Source organism: Lygodium microphyllum, chromosome 18 (genome assembly GCF_053477565.2).
Source record: "Lygodium microphyllum isolate KBCC chromosome 18, Lygodium_microphyllum_v1.1.10, whole genome shotgun sequence".
NCBI lineage: Eukaryota > Viridiplantae > Streptophyta > Polypodiopsida > Schizaeales > Lygodiaceae > Lygodium > Lygodium microphyllum.
The window spans coordinates 43,627,541-43,648,202 of record NC_141152.1 but is presented as its reverse complement, the minus strand read 5'-3'; the positions used below and the strand labels follow the sequence as shown (position 1 = coordinate 43,648,202).

The 20,662-nt window shown below is 44.3% G+C and overlaps 1 protein-coding gene across 1 annotated transcript in view; it reads left to right on the top strand.

Annotated features, from left to right (window-relative positions):
* The window catches only part of LOC148020812 (mediator of RNA polymerase II transcription subunit 15a-like), a 37,472-nt gene continuing 16,810 nt past the window's right edge, over nt 1-20,662 (top strand). Inside the window, exons 1-6 of the mRNA XM_087698623.1 lie at nt 1-211; nt 1,106-1,217; nt 1,345-1,456; nt 1,567-2,964; nt 3,417-3,484; nt 3,598-3,672. Of these exons, the coding sequence (XP_087554749.1) occupies nt 141-211; nt 1,106-1,217; nt 1,345-1,456; nt 1,567-2,964; nt 3,417-3,484; nt 3,598-3,672 (1,836 nt within the window). The 5' untranslated portion in view covers nt 1-140. The remainder of the gene's footprint in view (nt 212-1,105; nt 1,218-1,344; nt 1,457-1,566; nt 2,965-3,416; nt 3,485-3,597; nt 3,673-20,662) is intronic.

The following is a 20,662-nucleotide window of genomic DNA, read 5'->3' as shown; positions in this document are numbered from 1 at the left end:
TCTCTCTCTCTCTCACTCATATTTCCTCGTTATTACGTCCTCTTCCCCCCCGCCCCCCCGGCCTCTCTCTCTCTCTCTCTCTGCGTGTCTGTGTGTGTGTGTTCGGTCCCTCTTCGATCGTGATACGCAGCCCGGATTGGATGTCCACCATGGATAACAATTGGAGAGCAGCTCTAGCTCAGGACTCCCGCCACAAAATCGTCAATCGAATGTAAGCAACCTCCCACTCACGGTTTCTCTGCCGTAGGTTCTTTTCCCGTCCTTACAGACATTCCGAGAATAGTCTGTTTCCTTCTGGATCCGGATGCAGATAATCCTACGTTACACGTTTGCTGTTTTAATTATTGCGTGTGGAGAACATATGCTCATAGTTAGCTGAAAGAAGAAAGAACATGAAAAGGTCGAGTTTGCACATACAATTTTGAATCGGGACAATCTTAGGTAGACATATTGTTGTTGGTTTGGTCGATGACATCCACCGGATTGGGACGTCGGAGTAGGAACACATGAAATTCTTAGTTATACTGTGGATATTCAAGGCATGCTGTATTCATATCGCTGTGGCGAAGCTAGCTCTTACCTTCTGATTTATTGTAGAACCCTTTGCACAGCCGGGATGTGGCTACTCGTTGATGCTGAAACAGTAGAGATTATGTGCTGAGGTTAACATGTCAATATGACTCTATGAAATTATTGATTAATAAGAAGAGGCAAGAGGATATGTGATACGATGCCAGGAATTTCAGTTCATCTGAGGCTATTTTGTCAGAATTTTGTTATGGAACTCCAGTTTTCAGTTAAGATATTCTTTGAGAGCATAGTTTGAGATATGAGTAATTGGGAGTGGAGCCTTTCATTATAAAAGGCTTCGTTGACTTACCAGACTTGATGTTTGAAAGGAGATTGTGTTAGCAAGACAGAGGACAAAAGAGACGTAGCCATTAAATCTCGTGTTTTATGTGATTCTCGTGTCTATGCAAACATCAAAGGAGTTCATGTTGGATGTTTACTGATTTCAATCATGTGTGCTTGTTTTTATTACAAAACCTGCATCTTCACAATTATTCATTGTATAAATGCCTTTGAATGTGTTATTCCTCTGCAGTATGGATACTCTGCAAAAGCACATACCTTATTCTGGTGAAGAAGGTATGAATGATCTCTGGAAGATTGCTGCTCGGTTTGAGGAGAAGATTTTCTATGCAGCTCAGAGCCAGGTGTGAGGACTATCTCCAGTGACTCCTCCAGCACTCTCAATTTCATAGGATTTTAGTTCTTAACACCAAATCTTTTCAGCAGTTTGAAAGCCTTTCTGTAACTGTATGTTTTGATGTCCAACTGCAGCATGATTACCTGCGAAAAATTTCTTTGAAAATGTTAACCTTAGAAACACGGACACCGAGTACAAATGGTGCTTTACCAACAAATTCAAATCCTACCAAGTCTCTAGATTCCAGTAAGTGTGAGAATGCTTTTGCATGCTAGCTCCTTGAGGCATGCTGAAAAATAGACAATGCGCTTCAAAACATGGTCATATAAAAGTGATTGTTTAATTATTGTTACCAGGCCTTACTGTGCAACATCCTTCACGGACTCAAGGACTGCCTACAAATCCAGGCCTTGCTCAACCTCAAGTGTGGCCACAGGTTTCTCAATCTGCTCAAAGTGGCATGACAACTGCGGGGGGCATGCAGACTTCTACTGGATTGACTCCAAGCCTATCTAGTGGAAGCAGTGTAAGCAGTTTGCCCCAACAGACTCCAACTCTGAGTTCAGGACAGATGCCTGCTAACCCACCACCTCTCGCTGGCAGTTCTTTGATTACCACTAACAATGGGCAATCTCTTTCACAAAACTTACATGCCACTAACAACACACAATCGTCTCTCGCACAAAATGTGCTGCTTGCAAGCCAAAGACTTCAGCTACAAGCAAGACAGCAGCAGCAGCAACACCAGCAACACCAGCAACACCAGCAACAGCAGCAGCAACAACAGCAACAGTTCCAACAGCAGCAACAATCACAACAGCAGCAGCAACAGCAACAACATCAACAGGCACAACAAGTGCAACCGCAACATTCTGGTGCTATCATGCAGGAGGGGTCTGCTATACAGCAACCTGTTCAGCACCAGCAACAGCAGCCAATCTCACAATCAGTACAACTCCAGCAGCCTCAGCCAATCTCCCTGCAACAGTTGCCACAGCCACAGCCTCAGCCACAGTCGCAGCCACAATCACAGCCACAGCCGCAACAGCAGCTACAGCCACAGCCACAACCACAACAATCACAGGCCCAGCAACTTCAACATCTGCAGGCACAGCCTCAGTCACATCAGCTTCAACAGCAGCAGCAGCAGCAGCCTTTGCAGCTCCAACAGAATGCTCTAATGCAGCAGCGGCTGCAGCAGTCAGCATTGATTAAACAGAAACTGCAACAGCAGCAGAAGCTGTCTTTGCAACAGCAGACTCCATCACTGCTTCAACATCAAACAGTCCTTCAACAACAGCCATCATCAAGTCTTCAACAGCAGCCAATTTTACCACAGCAACAACAGTCTGTCTTGCAATCATTGCAGCTTCCTCAACAATTACCTGGCCAAAACAATCTGCAGACTTCACAACAGCATCAAGTTCTTCTGCAAGCGAAGCTGGCACAACAGCAACAAACCCAAGCACAGGTGCAACAGCAGCACCAGGCATCAGCTTCCCTGGCAGCTTTGATGCCTCAGTCTCTACAACCCCCTCAAACACAATCAGGACACACACCTTCATTACTGTCCACGGCTTCTCAGCAACAGTCTCTGCTTCCACAATCACAAGCCACTCAGCAGCAACAGATGCAACAACAAGCTGCACAACCTCAACTGGATCAGCAGCAGAGGCTTTTACAGCCAGGTGGTGTGATGCAGCAGCAAGTTGAACAACACAAGCAACAGCCACTTCAAGTGCAACCACAGTCAAGTAAGTGGTTTTCAGTCATCATGAGCAATTATTTCAATACGGATACAAAGCTAGGATGGTTTTTGATTATTTTTCCTTGGCTTCATGTGGTTGAGAATTTGATCTTTTGTAGCATTTAGCTGAGTTCTAACTAGTATTACTTCCTCTCAACACTAATTGACTTTGTCCTTTTTCTGAAAGAATTTTTGGAGCTAACAAAAGCTGGGTGGGGGCAGCCAAAATATTTTGACATACATTTCTTATCACGTGTGGTTATATACTTTGCCATGGTTCTTAATTCATAAACTCTACCGTCTTTGATTCATGTCACTTAGTCCACATGCAAGGGGTGTAGCAAACTCTTTTGGTCTGTAGACTCTCGAAGATCCTAAAATCTGGAGAGAGCAGATCTTGATTTTGGAATGTTTGGCTTAGTGGATTATAAAGAAGGTTTTGCTTTTGCCTGCTTGCAGCTCTGGATTCCTTGTTACAGGCAGGACAGTCAGGAATAATTGATCCACAAGAGATTGTTTGGACAAAGGTATTTATTGTGATGATAGTGCTAAAAGTGAACCAGATGTGGTAGAGCAGAATGATTATTTTCAGAGTTAGTTGACAACTGAATTATTGGCATTTGTTGTCGTGCTTTGCCAGATGCAAGTGTTGAAAGATAAGTATCTCCAGGATATGACTGATCTTTACAAAATGCTTGCAGTACGGAGCGAACAGGTACTTGCCTTAGCAAGAGTCATGGTGCTGTTGTAAAGCAGAATTATTTTGCATGTTCTTTTTAACTGGAAGAGTTACATTGATTTGCCAGAGTAATTGTCAGCTTGCATCATAGTTTCCTTTTTGACAATGAGTTTGCTAAACATGAAATTTCAAGCATGTTTTACTACAAATGTGTGTTTTCTTTTGTGCATGTCTGGAGCTTGATCCAAACCTAATTGGAAACATAACTGGAGGGAGCAGGCTGAACTTGCACAATTGCAGCAGCCAGAAAAAATAGAGTGTTCATGCAGATTAGAAAAGTTGCACTCTTTGCAGCCCTCTGGCATTTAGATCTGTGAGAGGCCAGAGTACTAGATAACATAATAACAAACAGCCTTGAAAGCTGAAGAACCGAAGAAAAATGCATGTGCATATGTGCACACACAGACACACGAGAGGGAGACACACACACACGCACACACACACACACTCTCTCTCTCTCTCTCTCTCTCAGCAGTCATGCAGAAGGTCCACAACTCCTGGCTGGGGATTGGATTGTCTATTGGTCATTTTAACACGCCTAGATTAGTGCTTGTTGCCAGACTAGTAGGGGTGAGCTTACTTCAAATTGAGATCTTAGACTATTATAATGTTTGATGTTCCCGGTTCAAGTGGAGTGTAATGGGGTTTAACTCTGCTAGGTTATGTCACGGACTTGACTAACCACTGGCTGGGTCATGATGCCTGGAGATCTTTGCTGTATGGGAACTTATTGATAGTAGTAGGAGGGATGTTGCAGCCAAGCGATAGCATTTTGGTTGTGTTCCAATAGTTAATGATAGCTTTCATGGCTGTTTAGACAGGGCAGCAACTGATTTCTTCCACTTTCTCATGATGGAAGTTTGAACTTTCTCTCTTCAACATTCTCTCACATTCTCTCACATCCTCCAACCAATTCTTAGCTTCCTTCAGCAAATTCCAACAGTTCAAGCCATTGGAGGTGGAAATTTTGAAGAATCTTTGTTGTAAACCCTAATTCATAGTAGGGATTAGGGTTTGATAGCAACCTTGGAAAGTGTGGTCAGATTTTTAGGCCTAGTATTGAATTTTAGAGGTTGAAATTGGGAGATTTCAGTAGAATTCAAGAGGCCAACCAGTAGTTTAAGATTTGGGGCTGAATTTGTCATCATGGAGTGTTTCAAAGGCCAATCCTTGAGCAAACTAAGGGGTAAATTGGTTTGAAGGCCTATTGGCCATTATTGATAGCAGGGGCATTCGGACAATGAAGAAGATTGAAGAAATCTCAATGTACTTCGGACTATTTGCAAATAAAAGTTACCTGTCATAGGGGCATTGGTTTTGGGGCCAATTGGGTGTCTGATGTCCAAGATTAGTAACATCTCAATTTCAGTTTTTCTGAATTTATTACTTGTTGTGATTAGTGTTAAATCAGGTCATTACCACCCTTTCCTAAATGGAAGGTTGGCTTCATGGTTCCATTGCCAAGACACCATCAAATCCTTTGAATTGGTGGGCTCATGGCACTTGATTGGAAATTAGAAGCTTTGTTTTAGTGCTGAAATTCTTCTCAGTTGGGGATTATAGCAAGGATGTCTTCATTTAATGAGATGTGATCAAGCAAGGATGGTGCCTCTTAACTTGGAAATTCACAAAGTCAAGGAAGTAATATAGTACATGATATTAATTTTTAGAATTAATATCTTGAAAATTAATTTAATAAGCTGGATAATGTTGTAAAATGGGATTAGAAGGTTGCCACTTGGCAAAACTTGCTCATGCAAGTGGAAATAACGTTTTTAGGGTTGGTGGAGTCTATTTCAACCATTGTGAGAGAGAGGGAGGTTGTTAGAGAGCAAGGAGAGGTTTTTGATGTGATTTGTAGCCACTAGGGATCAGTCCTACAACAAGCGACAACAATTTGGAGGCCTCCAGGAGCAAGTGACAGCAGCACAAGGTCCTTTTGGTGTAGGTGATAGCATATAGGAGGGGGCAACAATCTTTCTAGTAGTCCTAAGCTGTAGGTGATGGGTTTCATGGTTGTTTGAGTAGGGCAGCAACAATATTTCAGTGTTCTTACCAATTTTCAGCAATTTTCAGTTGATCTTTGTTATAAACTCTAATTTACAATAGAAATTGGGGTTTTGATAATCACCTTGGAATGTGTGCTTAGAATTGAGGGTCTAGGACTTGAATTCTAGCAACTGAAATTGAGGAATCTCAAGGAAATTTAGGAGGCCAGCTAGCCAATATCAGATTTGGGGTTGAATTTGTCTTTCAATGAGCAAGGGGAAGGCCAATCCCCAAGCAAACCAAAGGGCAAATTGGTTTGGAGGCTTGTTGGTCAGTTTTGATAGCAAGAAGCTCTTGGATTAGCGGAGGAGATTGTTGGGTGTAAAGCCCCTTTGGGTGTAAACTCCCGTGTGTATAAACTTATGGGTGTGAACACACCCTTTACTTGTATCCTAACATATAAATACATTTTTTTTTCTTTGTGTACCGTGCAACACACTGGTACACTCTTACTCGATGCTCTTAGATCTTAGCTCTATCTTTGCTCATTCCAATCTCGCATTCTAGCAAGCACTTCAGCGCAACAAACTGGTATTAGAGCCCTTGGTTACAGCATTCGCGCTTTCCAAGAATGTCACAGGTCGTGACACAAGATCTAGCCAACAGACAACACTCGACGCGTGAGGCATGTCGAGCTGAAGTAAAGAGTTGAGGAAGAAGCAATCAACATAGGTCGCATAGGTCGAGGTGAAGAAATAGAGACCAGCGACACCAGCATAGACCAGCGAGATTGGCGTCCACAAGAATTGACGTACTAGGTAATGACCAGCAGACATGATGGGGACCGGCAGACACGACGGGGACCAGCGGGTGACCAGTTCGGACCTGACATGTCAGGTAACGACTAGTAGACATGACGGGGACCAGCGGGCGACCAGTTCGGACTTGGCGTGTCAAGCAACGACCAGTAAACACGACGGGGACCAGCGGGCGACCAGTTCGGACCTGACGGAAGCACGACGGGGACAGGCGCAATCAACCATGTCACGTGTCAAGCGATGATCAACAGATTATCTTTCAATTTTATGGTGAAGTGGCTTATTCTAAGCCTTGGTTCGCGTGTGCAAGCACGGTCTTCAGACCAGTGCATTTTTATGCCAAAAAATTTGGGGGTTTTCCCATATTTGATGTTGGTTATACATAAGAGGACAATTTGACTAGAAAATTGCAGAAATTGTACACATTGGCTTCAAAATTTTTGGGGCTTTTCTCATATCAATGAAATTTTGCTTAGCAGAGTCAAATTTGCTGACATTGATGCACAATTGACTTGAGAAATTTTTGTGGCTTTTGCAAAATTTTTGCAAAATTTGCCAATTTTGCCCATTTTATGGTCTCGAGTTTATGTAATGATGCAATCGGTTCAGATTTATCAGTAAAATTTTGGGGCTGCAAGCAGTGAGATTCATTCCCACTTGTGAAATATTGAAGAAATTGCAGAGAATCTTGGTTTCTTTTGTGTATCAGAAGTACTTGGTTGCATATGTATGCAGTACATATGTTGGGCAGCTTCCATTGAGTTGATGTATTGCTGAACAGTCATTTTGCAGCAGTCTTAGTGATCACTTGCAGATCTGGGATTATTGTAGATGTACTTTTGGTGATACTGCTGAAGTCGGAGTCACCTGGCAGTGATGTATGCTTTGAGTATGTCCTGAAATTTCAGTTATACTGCTGAAAGTCATCAGTCCTACTGCTGTACATGTACTTGGATTTATCCTTGCTCTCATTGCTTGAAAATTTGGGCTGATATTAACTGAATATTCAGCTCATTTGTTATAAATTGCAGTTTTTTTTTGGGTATATCACTGAAAAATGGCTGCAAATACTTCAAGCCGCAGTGGCACTAAATCCCTTCTTGAAATCAAGAGATTTGATGGCAATGGTTTTGACTTTTGGAAGGACAGAGTGCAAGACATTTTGTTTCTCAAAGATTGTGATGATGCTCTCTTGGAAGTCAAGCTTGCAACTACGACAGATGAGATTGGGTTAGGCTCAACGAGAAGGCCATTCCATACTTTAAAATGGCCGTATTTGATGATGTCCTTATGGACATTAAGCATCTTGATATAGCTTATGCCATATGGAAAATGTTAATGGATACTTGTGAGAATACAACTCCAGTAAATCAAGTTCATCTTATGTGCAAGCTCATAAACATGGAGTTGGATGAGTCTAAGTCTGCATCGGAGCATTTGAGTGCTTTCACAGGGATTTTGAGCTAGTTACAGGACTCTGGTTGGCAGTTCTTTAATGATAAATTGAAGGCCATTTTCTTGTTGATGACTTTGCCTGATAGCTGGGAGTCTTTGGTTGTTTCATTGAGCCACAACCTTGCTTTAACCTTCGATGGTGTTAGGGGTTCTATTCTCAATGAGGAGATTAGAAGAAAGTCCAGTGGAGAAAGAAGTGGTTCAGCTTATCATCTGAGAGGCAGGTCAGAAAAGAGAGGTAGTGCAAGAAATAAAGGCAAAAGCAGGAGTAAAAGCAAGGGCAAACAACAAGATGTCACTTGCTATCAATGTGGATGTAAAGGGCATAAAAAGCGATTGTCGCTACTACAAGAAAGACCAAGAAAGAAGTAAACAGCAAGGAAAGAAAAAGTAGAATGACAAGAAAGATGATGATTGCTCTTGCTCAAAAGAAGCTGCAAAAGCAAATGTTGCATCTAGTGTGGTTATCGAAGAACTCTCTAACATTGGAGAGATACTTGTTGCAACCTCATGTAATGATGTAGATATTATGGTAGCAGCAGGTGATATGCACATCACTAAAAAGGAGGTGATTGATGCCTTCCTTTCAGCCCATGATGGGATGTCTCAGTCATGGATAGTGGATAGCGGCGCCTCCTTTTATGTCACTCCCTTTTTGGAGTCATTTTTTGAATACACTTCAAGTTGTCTAGGCAAAGTTTACTTGGGCAACAATTATGCATGTGAAATAGAGGGTGTAGGTACCATTCACTTGGCCCTTGAAAATGGTGAAGAGCTGATCTTGAGTGATGTCAGATATGTACCTGGCATAAAGAAAAGTCTACTATCAGTTGGGCAGCTTGATGCAATAGGGTATTTTACTACCTTTGGTGGTGGATCTTGGAAGGTCCACAGGGGCTTTATGTTAATTGTTAAGGGTAGCAAAAAGGAGACTTTGTACAATTTGAATTGTAAAGCATTACCTGGCAAGTTTTTGGCTGTGGCTGAAGTTTATTCACAGATGGAACTTTGGCACAAAAGACTTGGTCATATGAGCCAAAAAGGCCTTCAAGTTCTCTCATCTTCAGGGAGATTTGATGTAAAAGGCTCTGGACTTGACTTTTGTAATGATTGCATATATGGAAAACATGTGAAGTCTCCTTATTACTCTGGTGTTGTTAAGAAGTCCAATGCTCTTGATTAAGTATATTTAGATGTTTGCACTATGCCTATTAATTCACATGGGGATGCACGATACTTTGTCACTTTTATTGATGATTTCAGTAGAAAGTCATGGGTGTATGTACTAAAGAGCAAAAAGAAGTGCTTGATGCTTTTAAAAGGTTTCATGTCTTTGTTACCACACAGAAAGGGCTTAAGTTAAAAGCTATAAGAATGGATAATGGGGGGAGTATATCTGTAATGAGTTTAAAAGATTTTGTGAGATGCGTGGCATTAAGAGGGAGTTGATAGCCCCTTACAACCCTACATCAAATGGCGTGGTTGAAAGATTTAATCGCATACTTTGTGAGAGAGTCAGATGCATGTTGTCCACAACTAATCTCCCGTAGCAATTTTGGGTACAGCCAGAAGACAATGGATAGCAAATTGATACGCATGATGGAAGAGGACTGCAAGAAAAACATGTTGAAAATAGGTTACAGCAGCAAGAAAATGCTAAAAACTAGCCACCAAGTGATGTTGTGCATATACCTGAGGATGTAGACCCATTGCCTATCAACATAGATCTCTGGGTAAGAAGGTCTACACGGGTCAAAAGGCAGCCACAGCCATCTTTGGATTGCATATTATTGACTAATGAAGGTGAGCCTTTGACATTTAAAGAGGCACAGTCATGTGAAAACAAGAGAAAGTGGGAGCTTGCTATGCAGGAAGAGATGAAATCTCTATATGCAAACAACACATGGGAGCTTGTTGTCAGAGTGCAGCGGTGCGGAAGCGTAGGACTGAGAGAGAGAGAACGCAGAGAGAGAAGGGAGAGAAAGAGACAGTGGACGATGAAGATCTGCTGTATATAGAATGCTGAATACAAAGATATACAATGGCGCAGTGTGCTGGACTGCGTGTCTCCACCTCGACGATGCGACCTGCTGTCCACCTCGAAGTCTGCTGCAGTCTGCACTGTCTGCTGTCTGAAATCTGTGAACAGAGACAGAGACTGCGCGTCACCGGTCTGTAATCTGCGTCAGAGAAGAAGTGTCAGACTGCTGAAAGTGTCGACTATAAATAGTCGAAATCTGCCACGAAATGGGGCGCCAGAAACAGGGCGCAGCTTGGAAATAAGTCGGCTGCATTAAATGCAGCCGACTGGGCTGCAGACAGTCGGACTGCCACGTGGCAGTCCGACTGCACAGTCCGACTGTGCAGCTGCCTGCTGGTCCGACTGTGCAGGCTATGATCTCTAACACCCCCTCTCAGAGCCTGGACAGGGCAGAAGCCTGAGGTATCTGGAATGTTGCCGAAGTAGAGCCTGAGGAAGCGCCTTCGTAAACAAATCCGCAAGATTGTCCTCCGTCTTGCAATACTCCACAGTGATGGTCTCATCCTGAAGCTTTTCTCGGATGAAGTGGTACTGGATCTCAATGTGCTTCGTCCGGGCATGAAAAACAGGGTTCCTTGCCAAGGCAATGCAACTTTCATTGTCACATCGCAGCAATGTAGGACGAGACTGGGGGCACCCAAGCTCCTCCAATAATCTCCGAAGCCACACAACCTCGCATGTGGTGGAAGACGCGGCCCGATACTCCGCCTCAGTAGACGAAAGGGCTACCGTGGGCTGCTTCTTGCTACTCCATGAAATAACACCTGCACCCAAAGTAAAGCAGTAACCTGTAGTAGACCGCCTGTGGTCCACGTCACCGGCCCAATCCGAGTCGCTCCAACCTGCAAGTACAAGATCTGACCCATCTGTCCCTGCGGGGTAATGAATCCCCAAATCAGACGTCCCCCTCAGATACCGAAGTATCCTCTGAGTAGCTTGCCAATGCACCGTCTTAGGTTCACTCATGAACCCTGCCAAGAGCCCAACAGCAAAACATAGATCCCAACAGCAAAACATAGATCAACCCTGGTGTTGAGAAGCCAAATCAAGGACCCAATCAACTGGCGATAGCGGGACGCATCCGCCAGAGGAGAAGCTGAATGGGAAGTGGCCTTCCAGTTCGGATCCATAGGAGTAGAGAGGGCCCGATAATCTTCCATCTCAAAAGACACCAAGAGCTCCTGTACATATCTCTTTTGGGAGATAAAGATCCCCCTCTAAGACTGATAAATCTCATGGCCCAAAAAGAAATAGAGGAGCCCCAAATCCGTCATCTCGAACGTCCGATGTAAAGCTGACTTTGTCTCCTGGACCTGCTGTGCATCATCACCTGTGACAATCAAATCATCAACATATAAGACAAACAGCACACAACCATCCTCGGAAGTGTGAACATACAGCTGCGGATCGGCCTTGGACCGCCGATATCCCAACTGAGACTAGAGGAACGAATCAATCTTCTCGTTCCAAGCTCGCGGGGCCTGCTTGAGGCCATACAGGGCCTTCTTCAACCTGTAGACTGTCCCATCAGAAGAACCAAAGCCAGGAGGCTGCTCAACGTAGATCTCCTCCTTCAGATCACCATTCAGGAAGGCCGACTTCACATCCAACTGATAAACAGGCCATCTCCTATGGCCAGCCAAAGCAAGAACAGCTCTAATGGTTGCCATACGAGCTGTGGGGGCAAAGGTGTCATGACAATCAATCCCTGGGCGCTGTGCAAAACCTTTAGCAACAAGGCGAGCCTTGTGCTTATCCAAAGTACCATCACTGAGATATTTGGACTTGAAGACCCACTTGACTCCAATCACCTTCTTCTTTGGGGGGCGTGGCACAAGTGACCAAGTGCCATTCCTCTCAATAGCCTCCAACTCAGCTTCCATAGCTTTCTTCCATGGGGCGGACTGTAAAGCCTCCTTCACGGAGGTGGGCTCTCGATCCTGCATAACACGGGACATCAAACAATAGTTGGAGCAAACAAGCTCCGAAGAATGTGCCTGGTGCCTCCGTGACCGCCGCGGACCATCCTGCGGTCCCCACTCCTCAGGAACCCCCTCGATCCCTGAATCACGGAGTGTGTCACGGGCCCAGCGAGGAGGAGGCCGAACCTCCCCACGTCGTTCTCCATCAGCAGAAGACTCTGGAATATCCACCGGTGGTAACTCCTCAGAGGGGTCCGGTGGAACAGTAGACTCTGTGTCAGAAACAGAATCATAATAAAAAGGCACGGGCTCGAGTGGAACTGTAGAAGGAGCCCAACTCTCCCCTGGATCTCCAAGAACGGGATGCTCCTCACCCATTGAAGTAGCCGGAACCTCCACAAACCGCACATCACGGCTAGTGTACACATCCCGCTTGACGGGATCATACAATCGGTAGCCTTGGGACTGGGAGCTGTAGCCAACAAATACCTGTTTTCGGGAAGCCGCTTCAAATTTATCACGGTGAGCCTTGGGAATGTGAACATAGGCATCACACCCAAAGACTCGAAAGTAAGAAACATCTGGCTTCGTCCCAAAATAAGCCTCAAATGGAGTCATCCCTTCCACGGCCGAAGTAGGGGATCGATTAAGGATGTGGACTGCAGTAGCCACAGCCTCGGCCCACAGAACCTGAGGGGTCTGTTGGTGCTCCATCATGGTGCGCGCCATCTCGATCACACTATGGTTCTTCCGTTCAAGAATACCATTTTCTTGAGGAGTATTGGTATTGGCAAACTCCTGGTGAATTCCTCTATCTGCACAAAACCGAGCAAACTCATTAGACACAAATTCACCTCCCTTGTCGGATCGCAAGGTCTTCAACTTCCGGCCTGATCGGTTCTCCTCAAAGAGAAGCCAATCCTTGAAGTGCGAGAAAGCTTCTGACTTTAGTGCCAAAAAGTAGGCCCAAGTCATCCTGCTATAGTCATCCACGATCAACATGAAGTAGAGCTCCCACGCAAGGACTCATTCCTCATAGGGCCACATAGATCCGTAGATACTAGCTCCATTGGTGAAGTAGACCGCCGCGAAGCTGTGGGGGGAATGGCATCTCTATGCTGCTTCCCCCGTATGTAGGAGACACATGGCTGTTGGCTCACCACTATATCCGGCAACCCTCGAACAAGCTGTCCACGTGATGCCCTTCGAAGATAGTCATAGTTCAGGTGACCAAACCGAGCATGCCATAACTCAGACTGTGACTGGGAAGTAAGAAAAAGAGTAGAGAGGGCAGTGGAAGACTTCAGTTTGTAAATGCCGTTCTCCTCATATCCGGATGAGAGAACCTTCCTCGATCCACGATCAAGGACTCGCACAGTAGAACTGTCAGACTCCACCAAAAGACCAAGGGAGCAAATTTTATGAACTGAAAGGAGATGGTACCCTAATCCTGGTACATGCAAAACCTCTGAGGTATGGGTACTACCTCGTCCATCCGAAATAAGCTGCATCTTACCCCGACCTGCAACAGAAACTGAAGAGCTGTCGCCAATGAGAACCTGCCCACGCGAGGGTCGCAGCTGGGCAACACCATCTGATGAAGGAGTCATGTGCCGTGAGGCACCACTATCAACAATCCACTCTCAAGCTTGGGGAGCCGTCATCGCAGCATCAGAAGCATTCGGTGAAGCGTCCTCAATGACAGCTAGATGAAGAAATGTAGCTGATGAGGGTGCAGCCACCGCTCCAGAATCCTTGGTGTCCTTCTTCTTGGTGTCCTTCGTGTCTTTGTCAGGGCAATCCTTCTTCCAATGGCCAGTCTTTCCACAAATATGACATGTGGATTCTTTGTCCTTGTCCTTCTCCTTGTCCTTCTTGGACTTGTTATCCCCCTTCTTCTTCTTTTGGTCCTTCCCCTTCTTCTGAGAGGCTTGACCTGTCAACGCCTCCGACTTGGAAGCATTCTGTCCCTTTAACTGTTCCTCTTGGTCCAAGACCATAGGAACCAACTCTTCCCACCGAAGAGTAGACTCTCGCCCCGAAGCAATAAGGGCAGAGTAAAATGTACCGAATCGTGGCGGCAAGTGGGACAATAGTGTGATCGCCATGTCTTCGGAGGAAATTGGCTTCCCCGCATTCTGAACCTGCATCTGTAGCTGCCTTAGCTTGTTAATGTGCTCCCGTAGCGAAGAAGACTTATTTACGGACAAGGTCCGCATCTGTACCTCCAAAGAAACCCTCTTCATCAGGGTCATCCGATTGTACATTTGATCAAGCTCCAGCCATATCTCACGAGCCACCGTCAAGTGCTCGATGTGAGCGATCACGGCTGTAGTGCATGATAGGAAGAGAAAGGATCGAATCCTGGCATTCAGTTTGTCCCAATGAGACTGGGCCCTGGCCAACTCCGTACGAGTATCGGAAGAGAGTTTGGACTCATCTCTTACTGAGGGCCGGTCAATATCCTCCTGTACCAACTCCGCCAAATCATAGGACTCAAGGATGGCCAACATCATGACGCGCCAAATGCGGTAGTTGTCGCCGTCGAGCTTCTGATCTGTAGGAAGAGCCGGTAAGACAGGCACCTTTCGGTCCATGATCGCCTGGAACTCCAAGTCCATCTCTGTAGACATCTTCACCTGCAATGCCTTCTCAAACGCAAAAGCAGCCCCCTCTGATTGGGTAAACTCAGCCTGCTAAGGCTCTTCCGCGTCCTGAAGCTTCTTCACCCGCCGGAGGCGATGAAAAAGCAAAAACTGCACTTTTAGGCTGAAAACTCAAACTTCCTCCGCGTCAAACAGCAGTAAACAGCAGCAAATCCACCACTTGTACTCCTTTCCTGTGCGCCCACACTCGTTTCAGCCTTGTTCCAAGGCGCAGCCCTCCTGTCTGTCCTTAAACGCAAAAAACGCAAATTTGTGTGGCGATGGAAACTCCTCTTCAGGTTGATTCTGCGCTCAGTCAGCCCTCAAACACTGCTCTGATACCATGTCAGAGTGCAGCGGTGCGGAAGCGTAGGACTGAGAGAGAGAGAACGCAGAGAGAGAAGGGAGAGAAAGAGACAGTGGACGATGAAGATCTGCTGTATATAGAATGCTGAATACAAAGATATACAATGGCGTAGTGTGCTGGACTGCGTGTCTCCACCTCGACGATGCGACCTGCTGTCCACCTCGAAGTCTGTTGCAGTCTGCACTGTCTGCTGTCTGAAATCTGTGAACAGAGACAGAGACCGCGCGTCACCGGTCTGTAATCTGCGTCAGAGAAGAAGTGTCAGACTGCTGAAAGCGTCGACTATAAATAGTCGAAATCTGCCACGAAATGGGGCGCCAGAAACAGGGCGTAGCCTGGAAATAAGTCGGCTGCATTAAATGCAGCCGACTGGGCTGTAGACAGTCGGACTGTGGCAGTCCGACTGCACAGTCCGACTGTGCAGCTGCCTGCTGGTCCGACTGTGCAGGCTATGATCTCTAACACTTGTACCTTTGCCCAAGGATAGGAAGGCTATTCTTAACAAATGGGTTTGTAAGGTGAAATGTATTGATGGGAAGTCCAAATACAAGGCACGTCTGGTTGCTAAGGGCTATACACAAAAGGAAGGCATAGACTTCCAAGAGGTTTTTTCACCGGTGGTGAAGATGACTTCGCTCCGTGTTTTGTTTGCTCCATTGCATCCTTGGATTTAGAGTTGGATCAGATGGATGTGAAGACTGCTTTTGTTCATGGTGACTTGGATGAAGAGTTGTACATGAAACAACTCGAAGATTTTGTTATTCTAGGGAAAGAGCATTTAGTCTGCAAGTTGAAACACAGCTTATATGGGCTGAAACAGGCTCCTAGACAGTGGTATAAAAAATTTGATACCTTTATGCTCAGTCATGGATTCAAACGCAGTCATGCAGATCACTGCTTATATACTAAAAAGGTTGATGATGGAAGCCTTGTTGTGGTGGTTTTATATGTGGATGACATGTTGATTGCAAGAAAGCATAAGAGTACTTTACATACACTTAAAAGGCAGTTGAGTTCAGACTTCTCAATGAAAGATTTGGGACTAGCTGAACGCACTTCGGACATGTGCATTGAAAGAGATAGAGAACAATACTTGTTGTTTCTCTCACAAGACAAGTACATTAGTAAAGTACGTGACAGATTTAATCTGGCTGATGCTAAGTCTCTTGGTGTACCTTTACTACCATATACAAAGCTTAGCAAAGCTGATTGCCCAAAAGATGATGCAGTCGCTATTGCGATGAAAGGCATACTTTATGCATCAGCTTGTGGTTCTTTGATGTATGCCATGGTTGCAACTCATCCAGACATTGTCCATCTAGTGGGAGTTGTTAGTAGATTCATGTCTAACCCTGGCAAACCACATTGGGAAGTAGTGAAATGTATCTTTAGATACTTAAAAGATACACAAGACAAATGTATATGCTATGGAAAGGGTACACTAGAGCTGCAGGGGTTTTGTGATTGGGACATGGCAGGAAATCTTGACATTAGAAAGTCTACGAGTGGGTATGTATTTACTTTGGTTGGAAGACCTATTTCTTGGTGTTCAAGGTTGCAAAAAATTGTAGCATTGAGTACTACAGAGGCTGAATATATTTCATGCACAGAAGCTTCTAAGGAAGCTATTTAGCTTGGTCGTTTGGTCAAGGATTTTGGTATTTCTTCCTGTACTCCGGTGCTTGGTTGTGATAGCCAAAGTGCAGTATGTCTGGCTAAAAATGCCATCTTTCATGCCCATATCAAACACATAGATGTTCAGTATAATTTCATTTGATAGGTCTTGGATGATGTCCTTGTCACATTGACTAAGGTCAAAACCCAAGATAACCCTGCAGATGTTCTCACTAAAAGTCTTGCAAAGGCTTATATGCGCATTGCATTCGATTAGTGGGAGTTGGATGGTTTACAGACACCACTTTGGGCCTTTAAGTGGGAGGTTGTTGGGTATAAAGCCCCTTCGGGTGTAAACTCCCGCGTGTACAAACTTACGGGTGTGAACACACCCTTTACTTGTATCCTAACATATAAATACATTTTTTTTCTTTGTGTACCATGCAACACACTGGTACACTCTTACTCAATGCTCTTAGCTCTCAGCTCTCAGCTCTATCTCTGCTAATTTCAAGCTCGCATTCTAGCAAGCAGTTCAGCGCAACAGAGATGAGAGGACCTTAGTTGTACTTTCTCAATTTGCAATATAGGATAAAGAAATACCACAAGGGGCTCTTGTTTTGGGGCCATTGGGTGTCCATTGTCCAAGATTAAAGTCATAAAGTGTGCATTTTCAATTTATGTGAATTTTATGCTTGCTCTAGTTAGTACTTAATCAAGTTATTTACCACCCTATTCGAGGGGAAAGATCGGTTTCAAGGTTCCATAGCTGGGATATGCCATCAATTCCCTTGACTTGGTAGGTTGGAGACACCTGATTAAAGGTCAAAAGCTTTGCTCTAGTGCTGAAATTGTATTCACTTGAGCATTACAACAATAATGTCTTCGGAGAGTCATATAGGATCAAGCAGGGATGATGGATGTCTCTTAATCTGAAATTTCACTGAGTGTTGGAAAAAATGTAGTGCTTGATCCTGGACAAGGCATGCAACATGGCTAGCAAGCTGATAATGTTGGTTTAGACCAAAATGTGGGTCTTTTTAAGAAACGCCACTTTTTTAGTGTCACCAGTTGACACTTGTGGCCAAATGAATGACCTAGGCCAACAAATTGATACCAGATACCTCCAAATACATGTGCGGCGTAATTTATAACAACTTTTGCCTTTGACATCCCGTGATTTCCTCTGGTCTTGGACTCGTAAATCTACTCTAATCCTAGTTACATCTCACATGTGCAACATTTACTTTAACCATGTGATTAAAAATTAATCCACATGTTAAGCAAGGTTTCAAAGATACATGTCCTTATGACAAAGGTAGCATTTTCACTCCTCGGGTTGTGGACATCCCTCATATATAGCGGATTCACATGTATTCAGCATGCATCCAAGGTATTGTATTGATAGTATGTCTTTCATGAGGTCACTACCTAGTGTACTAGTCAGTGTGAGATGTATGCAGATAAATATGAGTTTTACTCGATAATTGAAACTATACTTTTGCATCAGTTTATGATCAGTTTGACATGAGTTTTTGTCTCAATTTTGAGATCAAAGTCTGATAAGTTTTAGCTCAGTTTTTGATCAATTTGAGAACCGTTTATGGTTACTTTTGAGATTAGTTTTGCGTCAGTATTTGCATTGATTGCTGATCGGTTTTTGCAATCAGTTTGTGATTAGTTTGAGGTCAAGTTTGTGGGAGTTTGCGATCAGTTTTCAAATCAATAAGTGATCAGCTTGTTAACAATTTATGCTAAGTTTTCAATGGTTTATAGTTGGTTTCACAGACAGCAGCATGTTAGTAAATGCCGTTGATAGTTTCAACCATGGTTTATGTTGAGAATATTCTATGATTTACTTGGTTCTGAAGTTAGAACAGTTGAGAAACATGAGTTATAGATGCATTAAATGGTTTTCTAGCAACAATTGTGGATTGCATTTTAGATTTATATCATGTTTATGTTGGTTGGAAATTTTCAGCAAGTTTGGCATATAGCATGGTTGGAAAACAGTGGCCGATGTTGTGATTGTGATGCCTTATGAAAATTTCACTACGGTATGCTTTTCCTTAGGCACAATGCAGTGCAATCAAGGACAATTGCAAGGATTTCAAGGGAAAGGTTTGTCACGAGGATGTGAAATTTTGAGATGCTTTAATCTTGTTGATAACATTTGATTAAGTTATTAATCAAATATGCAAGGTTGTTTAGCACATGTGATGCACATGGTAGTTCTTTCATGGCAATAGACCATAGACTTCGAGGATACAGTGGGTGCCAAAGGTAAAAGTGTTAAGAGTGTAGCAATGCGGAAGCGTAGGACAAAGACTGACAGAGAGTGAACAAAGAGAGAAGAGAGAGAGAGAAAAGAAGACAGTGTAACCAGAAAATCTGTAGTGTAGTATGTTGTATAGGAGTGTAGAAATATACACGGGTGCAAAGAAAATATTTGCGTGTCTCCGCCTTGAGAACCTTGATCTTTGTCAGCCCGTGAACTGTCAGTCTCAGCAGACCAACTCTGTCAAATGTCAAATCAGAATATATAAGAGTGTGCCACCAACTGACTATAAATAGCCGGAAAAGAATAGTGTCCAACTCTAGGTCGATTGCAATAAATGCAGTCGACTGCATAAAATAATAATAAAACTGTTCGATTGTACAAACTGCTGATTGACTGCATAGTCTGCTGCCACGTGGCAGTTGACGTGGCTCCTGTTGGGACCCGCTCTGTTGACGTGGCACCTTTGTTGTCCGTACTGTTGACGTGTCCAAGGAATGACTTGCTAGCATCCCCTCTCAGATCTTGGACAGGTCAAAAGACTGAGGGATCTGGCATGTCTCTGAAGAAGAGCCCGGGGAAGTGCCTTCGTGAACAGATCCGCAAGATTATCCTCTGTCTTGTAGTACTTCACATCAATGGTCCCGTCCAGAAGCTTCTGCCGAATGAAGTGATATTGGATCTCAATGTGCTTCATTCAGGCATGGAATATAGGGTTCCGTACCAAGAAGGCAATGCAACTCTCATTGTCGCACCGCAGAAGAGTAGGACGAGGTTGAGGGCAGCCAAGCTTCTCCAACAATATGCGAAGCCACACAATCTCACATGTGGTGGAAGATGCGGCCCGATACTCCACCTCAATAGAATAAAGGGCTACCGTGGGCTGCTTCTTGCTACTCCAAGAGATAACACTTGTACCCAAGGTAAAACAGTAACCTGTAGTAGACCGTTGGTGGTCCACATCACCAGTCCAATCCGAGTCGTTCCAACCTGCAATAACAAGATCGGAAGCATATGTACCTGTTGGATAAGAAATCCTTAAGTCAGAGGTCCCCCTGAAATACCAAAGAATCCTCAGGGCAGCCTGCCAATGCACCTGTTTGGGTTCTCATGAACCCCGCCAAAAGACCCACAACAAAACAAAGATCAACACAAGTATTGAGTAGCCAAATCAAGGATTCAATCAATTGACGGTAGCGGGAAGCATGCGTTAAGGGAGAATCGGAGTGTGAAGTGGCCTTCTAGGTCGGATCCATAGGAGTAGAAATGGTCCGACAAGTCTCCATCTCAAAAGTCACCAAAAGCTGCCGAATGTATCGTTGCTGAGAGATAAAAATCCCCCTCTAAGACTGATAAATCTCGTGACCCAAGAAAAAATGAAGAAGCCCCAAATCCGTCATCTTGAACGTCTAATGTAAAGTTGTCTTGGTCGCTTGGACCGTTTGTGTATGATCCCTTGTCAGAATTAAATCATCAACATACAACACAAACAACACACGACCAACCTCAGAAGTGTACACATAAAGCTGCGGATTGGCCTTGGAGCGTCGATATCCCAACTTCGATTGAAGAAATGAGTTGATCTTCTCGTTTCATGCATGTGGAGCCTGCTTGAGGCCATATAAGGCCTTCTTCAACTTGTAAACTTTTCCATCTGAGGATCCAAAGCAAGGAGCCTGCTCAACATAGATCTCCTCCTGCAAGTCACAATTGAGAAAGGCCGACTCCACATCCAACTGATAGACAAGCCATCTCCTATGGCCAGCGAAGGCAAGAACAACGCGAATAGTCGCCATACGAGCAGTGGGGGCAAAAGTATCATGGAAGTCAATGCTTG